At 44.6% G+C, this 10802-nt stretch overlaps 1 protein-coding gene across 3 annotated transcripts in view; it reads left to right on the top strand.

Moving 5' to 3' along the window:
- The first annotated feature begins 8397 nt into the window (after positions 1–8397).
- APOOL (apolipoprotein O like) overlaps positions 8398–10802 on the top strand; it is a 72059-nt gene continuing 69654 nt past the window's right edge. Inside the window, exon 1 of one of the 3 annotated variants that reach the window (XM_055120885.1) lies at positions 8398–8516. Coding sequence is in view for 1 of the 3 variants with exons in the window: in XM_055120884.1 (XP_054976859.1) it covers positions 9501–9515 (15 nt within the window). In the remaining 2 variants the exon portion in view is untranslated. Of the gene's footprint in view, positions 8517–9403; positions 9516–10037; positions 10170–10802 lie in introns of those variants that run through there. The other 2 variants (XM_055120884.1, XM_055120886.1) reach the window with 2 other exon arrangements.

Here is a 10802-nt window from a genome sequence, read left to right as displayed (position 1 = left end):
AATCAGGGAAGTTTTTTTTCTCAATGTTTCTCTCAATTTTAATATAATGAAAAGTTAGCACTAAAATATTTAATATGCTTTGTTGAATATGCAATTTAATCCAGATTATTTTTCTCCCAGGATAACTAATAACTAATCTGTTTTAATTATCAGCAACGTGTGGCAAGTTAATTTTTTCATATATAAACTCTGGTTCATCCTGTTCCTGTTCCTAGTAAAGAAGACTTCCAGGACAAAAAACATAAATTTACATAAGAAAGAAGCATGACTTGATTTGTTTTTAGCAAAATAAATGTTTAAATATTCTGTATTTAGCCTTATCCAGGAACTAGGAAACTAAAAGTTCGGGAAACAATAGTGAGCACAATAATGAACCCCACTCCATTTTAACCAAAAATACAATCATTGATTAAGTGCTTGAAATCTAAAGAGAGTTGATAGAGTGACACAAGAAAAATGTTTGGTTGGCTGATAGCAGAGGAAAACATTTGAATATTTTTTAGTCTGAAATTCTAGTAAGACCTTTGCTTTCAGAGAAAAACCATTCTCCTTACCCTACCCTGTCCTTTCAGTATCATAACAAAAGTGATAGTATCACTACACCAAAACTTTGTGACACTTGTAAAAGTCAACACACTTCTAGACATAACAATCAGATTTTTCCTTTAGTTGGAAAAGTTGTATGATAAAAGTCTGCAAGTTTTTACAAGTATCAGCATAGATTTAATTTATCCTATTACAAAGCTGTTCTGGAGTTCTTTTGATTAAAAAACAACACCTAGGAGATGGAGAGACAGTACAGGGGGTAAGACACTTAAAATTGCCAACTCTTGTGCTATCCCTACAACAGCATATGTCCCCCCAAGAACCTCTAGGAGTGAACCCTAAGCACAGAGCCAGGAATAAGCCAGTTGTCATCCAAAACAACAACAGCAAAGAATTATCAATCTTGTAGAGAAAGTTTATTATTGTTTTTTCTTCTGTTAAGTATTATTTCAGAGCTAAGCTACACAGAAGTTTTAGTGACACACCTTTATTTCATTTCAGTGACTGTGCCATATCTTAGCAATATCTATGTCAGGTAAATTATGTAAAGTCACCCAGTAATCAGCATAATTTTACAGAAAACACAATAGATAATAAGCAACACAATAAATAAGAAGAAATCAAAATTGCATGCAAATTGAATCTGAGATAAGGATATAACTACAAATCTAAATATGCAGTATTGAAAAAGGAAAATGATGAGCATTGACTCTTGCTCTTATCAAAGACAGTTTAAAACTATGTATATGTTTCTATATTTTAACATATCCCCATAAAATAAAAAGAATGATACTCACTAAAATTGATGCAGGCATAAGGTAGGAGAAGTAATAATATTCAAATTAAATAAAATTTTAAAATAATATACCCATATGGGTTATATTTTAGTCATTAAGATTTCAATATACTCAAAAACCACACTATATGACCTTTTGCCATCAGGGAGATGTTAATAAGGGGGAGAGAAGTAAGAAAGTTTATACATTAAATAGGTCCACATGTGTACATGAGAAGAGTACAAAACACAAGATTCATCTGTATGTTGAAAATGTTATAAGAATGTATGTTATTTTAGGTAATTTTTTCTTAAATTATTATCTGTAATTATGCCATGTGTTATAACACAGATGAGATTGGAGGGATTCATGCTAAGCAAAATAAATCAGAAGGAGAATAACAAGTATGAGAGGATCATTTCATACTTGGTATATATAGCAGTGGAAGAGACAATGTCCAGTGAAAACAAACCATTAGTCAGAACTGATGTCACCAGGTGGTTGTGAGGACATAGGCAGGTAGACCAATGAAATTTCTGAGAATTAATAAAGCCACCAGTCCTAAATCTGACCCACGGTGTGGATACAGAAAGCAAGACCTGATAAGAGCTTCTCAAGCAACCGACCCTGAGGAGACTGGACCCCTCCCCACAGAAAGGGCCTGAAGGAAATTACTAAAGAACTCTCAATTCCTTCCTTTAATCTGATTAACTCTCACTTAGCCCAGTCCAGAGAAGGCTGGATCCATCCTCACAGACAGAAGATCCAGCAGGAACAAAGGTCAAGAAAAAAGAGTTTCAAAGAAGACCACTCCCAACTTTTAACAACAAGCTAACAAAGGACTCTTATCTAGCTAGAAAGCCCCATGTAGGGCGGGCTTGGAAAAACCCTATAAAAACCACCTTGACCACCGCCGAGATGTGATCCCGGGGGCCGCACGCATGTGCGGCCTCTCCGCAGCTGCACAAGCGTGAATCCAGACCCAGCAAAACATCTTTCGGTGTGAGCAACTCCTCGCAGAATGTCTCCAGCCTGAGAACTAAGCCTCGGCCCCGTGCCCGCCCAGGAGAGGAAAGGTATTTCTCTCTCTCGCCTCTTTCTCTCCCGGGATGAAGGGCGCGGTGGCCGCCATATTAAGACGACCACAGATTGCGTTTTCAAGCCTGCAATTATCTAATATCTGGAAGAAATCTCCCTGGACTTCTTGTTAAAGTACAGAAATTCAAAACTGCGAATTTCTGTTAAAGTACAGAAATTCAAGACCTTATTTGTCTTCACAGTAGGTCTGAATCTACTGGGGTACTCCTAACAACAATAGTGAGGTTTGTGTTGAAATATTGAATGTAACCAAAGTAAACAGAATGTAAAATGAAACTGATCAGTTACAAGGTAGGGGTGTGGGGGGGCGGGATGGGAGGTGTACTGTGTGGGTTTTTTTTTTTTTGGTGGTGGTATATGGGCACTGGTGAAGGGATGGTTGTTTCAGCATTGTATAACTGAGACCTAAGCCCGAAAGCATTGTAATCTTCCACATGGTGATTTAATAAAATAAAATTAAAAAAAAAAGGTAAACTAAAAAAAAAAGTACCATTATAAAAAAAAAACACCTTGAACAAAGGGAGTTCACACATATGCTGCCCAAGTCCAAGTGCAACTTGTGCCCATGTGGCCGATGAGCGCGTGTGTCACCCTCACATATGTGTCTCCCAAATCTCCCCTCTTGAGACGTGTACTTTACTACCTAATGCTGGGATAAATGTACGGGCTCTCTCTGCCCTAGGAGAAGACCATATTCTCCCTTGAGCCTGTTACTTTCTCTCTCACTTTCCCTCCCTTCACACCTTCAAAAACCTTCAAATAAAATCTGTTCTAATTCAGTGCTCGTCTACGCCTGAAATTATTTTCTGCAAGGCAAGACAAGAACCGGGTAAGCCTGGGTAAGGTCTAGGACTGACTTTCCTTTCCCACAAAGAGCAATTCTTTGTCCCAACCTGAGTCCGTGGCTCTCCAAGAAATTGGGTGGTGGGGATCAAGACCAAGTGGTCACCGGTGTGGCATGGTGGCCAGCTGGTGAGGCTGGAGGGGCTTGGGCCCCTTCCAAGCAGGGTCTCATAGAAGATTTGTCAGTTGTAGTTTTCCCAGCATGGTCTTGGGGTGGCAGAGGTGGCAGAGGATCAGGAGAAAGTGACTATCTCCTTGCCTCACACAAGCACCCGTGGGGCTCACCACCAACAGTTAAAAGAGGGTGAAAGGGATCAATAAGATTGTGGTGAAGTATCATTGGCATTTGAGTCGCAGATCTGATGTGGTAGCATTGCAGCATTAAAATAAAATAAACATTTATACCCTTTTATTGGATAATGTTGGTTGGTTTTTCCTCTCTCCTTTGCTGCAGGGAGTTTAGGTTTATTGAGTTATATCCATCACAGTGCTCCCCAGGCACTCCCATTCCTCTGTGTTTATCTTTAATTTCTCCTTTGTGCTCTGCTTGCCCTATCTGTTAATCATTATACTCCCAAATCAGACCCTGTGACTTGTAAAGTCAGATTCTTCTAAGGACTCTACAGTGGATAGAGAACTTGCCTTTCATAGCCAGGTTCCATACCTGGCAAACCATATGATTCCCCGGCCCCATCAGAAGTGTGTCCTGTTCACGGGGCAGGGAGTAAGTCTTGAGCACCATTGGGTGTTACCCCAAAACAATGAAATAAAGGCAAGAAATGAAGGGAGAGAAACTTAAATCAATATACTCAATGAAGGGCACTATTTTGAGTCAGTATAAAAAATTTTAAAAAATCATGCAACATTCAGGCTTATTTTTAACACTGACTAGGTATTTAATACTAAGGAATTATTATATCTGTACAGTGATTTTCAAGTATTCTAGCATTCATAGATAAGGTCTTAGATTTGCTTCGTAATAAATCAGGGGTGAGTGATAAATGAAATAAGAATATACTAACACAAGGTGTATGTATCTCTACTCATACGTTGTTGGTCATTGGGTTGCTTCCAGATCTTAACTATTTTAAATAATGCTGCAATGAACATAGGTGTTCATATATCATCTCAAATTAGTCCCTTTGTGTTCCTGAGATATATACCTAGGAGTGGAACAGCATTTTTACCAAGGCTGAGCTACATTCCTGCTACCAATAATTGAGGATTGGTATCACCAAGTCCCCATCAGCACTTTTATTTTTTTCATTTCTTGATATATCTTCTGGCCCTTCTCATTCTCATTAGCATGAGTTGACCGGTCATTGTCACTGATTGTATCCATGATCCATGATACAAAGCCTCTCCTTGTTTTCTGTCTGTTGGCCATAGCCATCTGTGTGTCCCCTTTGGAGAAGTGTCAGTTTAGTAATACTCCCCATTTTTTTTTTTTTTTTTTTTTTGATTTTTTTTTTTTTTTTTTTTTATTTTTAATTAGAGAATCACCGTGAGGGTACAGTTACAGATTTATACACTTTTGTGCTTATACTTCCCTCATACAAAGTTTGGGAACCCCTCCCTTCACCAGTGCCCATTCTCCACCACCTGTAAACCCAGTGTCCCTCCCACCCTCCCCAATCCCATCTCCCCCCCACCCCACCCTGCCACTGTGGCAAGGCATTCCCTTCTGTTTTCTCTCTCTAATTAGCTGTTGTGGTTTGCAATAAAGGTGTTGAGTGGCCGCTGTGCTCAGTCTCTAGCCCTCATTCAGCCCGCAACTCCCTTCCCCCACATGGCCTTCGACTACAATGTAGTTGGTGATCGATTCTCTGTGTTGACCTTTCCCCGGAACGTGAGGGCAGCCTCGAAGCCATGGAGTCAACCTCCTGGTACTTATTTCTACAGTTCTTGGGTGTTAGTCTCCCACTCTGTTATTCTAAATACCATAGATGAGTGCAATCTTTCTATGTCTGTCTCTCTCTTTCTGACTCATTTCACTCAGCATGAAACTTTTCATGCCCATCCACTTAACTACAAAATTCTTGACCTCCTTTTTTCTAACAGCTGCATAGTATTCCATTGTATAGATGTACCAAAGTTTCCTCAACCAGTCATCCGTTCTGGGGCATTCGGGTTTTTTCCAGATTCTGGCTATTGTAAACAGTGCTGCGATGAACATACATGTGCAGATGTTGTTTCGATTGTACTTTTTTGCCTCTCTGGGATATATTCCCAGCAGTGGTATTGCTGGGTCAAATGGGAATTCAATATCTAATTTTTTGAGAGTCGTCCAAATTGTTTTCCAGAAGGGCTGAACCAGTCGGCATTCCCACCAGCAGTGAAGAAGGGTCCCTTTCTCCCCACATCCTCTCCAACAGCGGTTGCTTTTGTTTTTTTGGATGTGTGCTAGTCTCTGTGGTGTGAGGTGGTATCTCAAAGTTGTTTTGATCTGCATCTCTCTGATGATTAGTGATGCAGAGCACTTTTTCATGTGCCTTTTGGCCATTCGTATTTCTTCCTTGGTAAAGTTTCTGTTCATTTCTTCGCCCCATTTTTTGATGGGGTTGGATGTTTTCTTCTTGTAGAGTTCAACCAGTGCTTTATATACCATTGATATCAACCCCTTATCTGATGGGTATTGTGTAAATATCCTTTCCCATTCTGTGGATAGTCTTTGTATTCTGGTCACTGTATCTCTTGCGGTGCAGAAGCTTTTTAGTTTAATGTAGTCCCATTTGTTGATCTCTGTTTTTACTAGATTGCTTAGTTCCGTGTCACCTTTGAAGATACCTTTATCTTCAATATCGTGGAGGGTTTCGCCAACCTTGTCTTCAATGTACCTTATGGTTTGTGGTCTAATGTTGAGGTCTTTAATCCATTTTGATCTGACTTTTGTGCATGGTGTCAGGTCAAGGTCTAAACCCATTTTTTTGCATGTGGTTGTCCAGTTGTGCCAGCACCATTTGTTAAAGAGGCTTTCCTTGCTCCACTTCACATCTCTTGCTCCCTTATCAAAGATTAGATGGTCATACATTTGGAATACTCCCCATTTTTTAATGGAGATGTGGTTTTGGAATTTTTGAATTTGGGGAGCTGTTGGGGCTGGACTGAGCTACCAGGGCGAGCCCATGTAGACTGTACCGTACTACGGACAGGAACATAGGGACCCATGAAAATGGGCGAGACTTCTCGTGTGTCCTGACTGGTTTGGATGAAGCTGAACATTTTCCCCCTTCAAGCTGCCTTCAGAAAAATAATTTCAGCATACTGAAAAGAGCAGTTTTTCCTTCTCTCACAGAAGCCTGGCTGGTCTTTGACATGCAGATGGTGTTAGCCAGGCCTGACCTTTGATATTGTAAATTGTAGGCTCTGGTCCAGCATAGTCTTTGGGATGCAGATTCCAGGTGCCTGAAGAAGGTTTCAGTTTTGGTTTTGTATCCAGGTGCCTGTAGAAGGTTTCAGTTTCCGTTTTATATCTTTTCCTTCTCAGTTCTGTATTCTTTTCCTGAGGCTATAGGCCTACCCATACAAGGAAACAATATGTTTCCATTGTCTCAATGTTCTCCCTGTAACAATTTTTGATGCCTTTGGTGACGTCACTATATTGTGTCCTTTAGAGCTACCATGATCAATAAAAGGAGGTCCACGAGGCCCTCTGCCTTGGCTAAGAGCCAGAGCGAGCCTTAGTCCTCCAATCAAGGCATTTCTTCTGCGTTCCTACCTCAGCGCCTCCGATTGCACGAACGTTCATGCAACAGGGAGCACTATATGTCTTTTGAAAATATCCACAAGGATATCACTGAAGCCAATCAATATCATGGAGCACTGTCCCCATATTTTCTCAGATTTTTTATGGATTAATTTCTAAAATTGATGCCTTGAATCTTTTTGAACTATTTTTGTGCATGGTGTTAGTGGTCAAATTTCAATTTTTTTTGTGGTTTTGGTCCACACCAGCTGTACTGAAACCCAATTACCCAAGCACTACGTACCAAAGAGACTTTCTTTTCTGTTTTATAAACTGACTGCCCATATATGTGAAGGTTTATTTATGGGCTCTCAATTCTATTCTATTGTTCTGAGATTTCTGAGCAGGGGAAAAGGCTTGGAGTCAAAGAGTTGTTAGGAGGGCTTCTGAGAGAAAATGAAGCTGAAAAGTCTATGTAAGTCAAGCATTTATTTCCATAGGAGTCTGACCGGATCCCAGAGACCAGGATGAAGTGCCAATACATGTTTTAAGCAGGGAAGGGCATAGATTTGTATTTTAGTATAAACACTTTGGGGGTCCAAAGGAAAGCAGACAAAAAAATCTAAACATCGGCTGAATATTGGTTTATTTCACTGGTACTTTCTGTATTCATGATAGCACAATGTTGTTACAGAGGGGTCCTTATTCGGTTTTAAAGCTTTTGTATATAAATGCTCCAAAGATGTTTACCCAAAATCCAAATTTGGCTGAACTACGTCATTCCCATTTATTTCTCCTGCTAGCCTAGCAGGGCCTTTTAGACTGAAAAGGCGCCACGCAGATACGTGACATTTTTAGACTATGGTTATTGCAATCTACTTAGGGAACAGCAGCTAGCAGCCACGTAAGCCACTTCCGGTACACACTGACCCCCCCTAAAGGAAACCTCTTCCCCCTCCATTACAGAATCCAGAAGAAACTGACTTTTCTCTCTCTCTTTCTCTCTCTTTTTTTTTTTTTTTGCTTTTTGGGTCACACCCAGCGATGCACAGGGGTCACTCCTGGCTCTGCATTCAGGAATTACTCCTGGCTGTGCTCAGGGGACCATATGGGATGCTGGGATTCGAACCCGGGTCGGCCGCGTGCAAAGCAAACGCCCTACCCACTGTGCTATCGCTCCAGCCCCAGAAACTGACATTTTTAATCCAACTCAAGTGATGGACTCGGGGACTCGGAGCCTCGGGGACGTCTCTAGCCTGGTCTACTCCACCCCAAATAAAGTCCTAAAAAAAGCGTCCCGCCAGGCAGCCCCCCGGATCAGCGTTCAGGTCTCTCGTGTCCTCTCAGATCAAGACCCAGAAGGCTGCTGACGCTCCTCGGGCGGCCAGCGCCATTTTTCCTCGGGAAGCCGTTCGCCAGTTGGCACCGCGGCACGCGCGTGACCGCCAGCTTCTGGCCGGGCACTGGGCACGCGCCGCTTCCGGGCGGAGGGGACCAGCCGTGCCGGGCGGGCCACGAGCACCTAACGCTCCGGACTCCCCGATCGCGCGCGTTCTCTCGGCACCCCGGTACGAAACTCCCTCCTGTTTGCTCCGGAGCTAAAAGGAGCCCTAGTAGAGTCACTCGAAAAGCCACCTGCGCTCAAAGGACCTGAGTAACGTTTGCTGGCCTTCCCGACCTTCGCGGCCGCCACATCCGCGACTTCCTCCGCCCAAACGTTCGTACGGAGAGCGGGGAGGGACAAAGTAGTTCCAGCTGGCTCGCTGGTACCTCGCTAGTACCTTTGTTCACCCGCTGTTTGTCCAGGTCCTCCTCGGTCCTAGTGCCATTTGGGAAGCCACTGCTGTTTACTGTTTACTCAGTTGTCCTCGAAAGAGTTTATTTATTTATTTATTTTTTTTACAGTTCTCTTTCTTTGATGTAGTCGTCGGGAACTTTCTCCCTATAGCAATTGCTGTTTGGCGGGTCTCAGGATTTTTAACTGTGATTATTATTTTTATTTTTAATTTTTTTTTTTATTTTTTGGTTTTTGGGTCACACCCAGCGATGCACAGGGGTTACTCCTGGCTCATGCACTCAGGAATTACTCCTGGCGGGGCTCGGGGGAACCATATGGGATGCTGGGAATCGAACCCGGGTCGGCCGCGTGCAAGGCAAATGCCCTCCCCGCTTGCTACGGCTCCAGCCCTTAACTGTGATTATTCCCTGTTGCACAGTCTATGGACTCGTCTAGAGAAAAAGACATTTCCAAATGCGAGCCAGGACCAGTTCTGTGTTTTGCTCTGGGGGCCACCCCCGGCTGTCCTCTCGGGGCTTATTTCTGGCTCTGAGTTAAGGCATCAGTCCCTTGGGGGCGCGGGGTGACAGGGATCGGACACGCCTCGGAGGGCCCTATCCAAAGCCCCGGCGCCGCGGGAGCCGGAAGGCGAAGGGGCGGGGGCGGGCGGCGCGGGCGAGGGGCGTGGCCGGGCGGCCGGCGAAGGGGTGTGGCTGGAGCTGTTTTGGCCCTCGCCGCGCCCCGTACGGCCCTGGGCGACGAGACGATCGCAGATATGGCGGTTGCGAAGGTACGTGAAAACAAACCGACCTCGCCCGGTTTCTGAGAGCCGGTAGCGCGCTGCCGACTCCACACAGGCTCCCCTTAGCGTCAGGCGGGAGCCGCGCACGGCACGGCAGGTAGCGGAGTGGGTGCGATTGCGAGAGAAACCGGCAGGGTCGGGGTATCTTGGACGGCAGCAGCCGCCACACAGCTGCCTCTCGCCGGTCGCGTTTCCTCAGCCCGGCACGCTGCCATTCCCGACCCCCGGTCGCGAGCCCTCTCGTAAGCCTTTCATTCCCAAAACGCTCTCTCCCGATCCCCGGCAGGGAAGGGTCTCTAAAAACCGGAAAATAATTATAAAAAAAATGGCCGCCGGCCAGCCCGCCGGCAATGATTTGGGTCTGGGTCTGCATTGAGGGCAAAGGACTCCTCCGCGGTGGAGCCTTGCGAGCCTTCGAAGGACGTTGTCCCAACTGGGTTTGTTGTGGCCTAGACCGTGAGAGCGACGCTGCTGGGTCTTCTCCTGTTTGAGTTGGAGTAAGAGTGTCAGTGGCGTCTGAATTCGGAAATGGCGAAAAACGCTTTCATTTAGGAGTCGGTGTGGACCGGAGCTGGCTTGTGTGGCTGCTCGCTGACGGCCCCCAAGTAGTTGATTTCTAAAACAGTAGTCCGCAGACGCCAGGTATGCATGCATCGGGTCTCAAGTGCTCGGCCGGGCTGAGCAATGGGTAGAATGGTGAATAATGTAATTCACAATCATGTAATTGTGAATAATGTAATTACCCGCGAAATTTGGGTAAACATGTGCGAAGCCTTGGTGATACAGGCTTTAAAACCAGGGAGGGCCCCTTGTATGGCAAACAATGCTTTGTTTTTAAAAGAATCACAAGGGAGTAGCATTGTACCCACAAAACAGTGTTTGGCTGATGTTTAGATGGGCGCAGTATCGGGCTCGATCCGTGCTTCTCGCTTTATTTCTGCAGTTCTTGCTCACGTGCTTTTTGTGCATCGCCAGCTCCCGTCTTTGTTGAGTGTGTTTACGCCGCATCCTGCTCTACGCTCAGAGATCACTCGTGACAAGCTCGGGGGTGGGGTGGGGGACGTTATGGGGGACCGGGTATTGAATCCTGCTTGGCAGTGTGCAAGACGAGCTGTGCTATGGCTCTGCTCCGCGAACACCCTTCTGACTGGCCTCACTGCCCCTGGCTTGGTTTCCATGCACTTGGTTTGGCCGCTTTTCCCGTGGGCCCCCACTGTTTCTACTAAAAGGCAAATCCAGCTGTCCCCCTCCTTGCTTAAAACACAAGATGGCACT

This window comes from Sorex araneus, chromosome X (assembly GCF_027595985.1).
Source record: "Sorex araneus isolate mSorAra2 chromosome X, mSorAra2.pri, whole genome shotgun sequence".
Taxonomy (NCBI): domain Eukaryota; kingdom Metazoa; phylum Chordata; class Mammalia; order Eulipotyphla; family Soricidae; genus Sorex; species Sorex araneus.
Note: the sequence above shows the minus strand (reverse complement) of the source record. Positions and strands in the feature narration are given on the sequence as shown.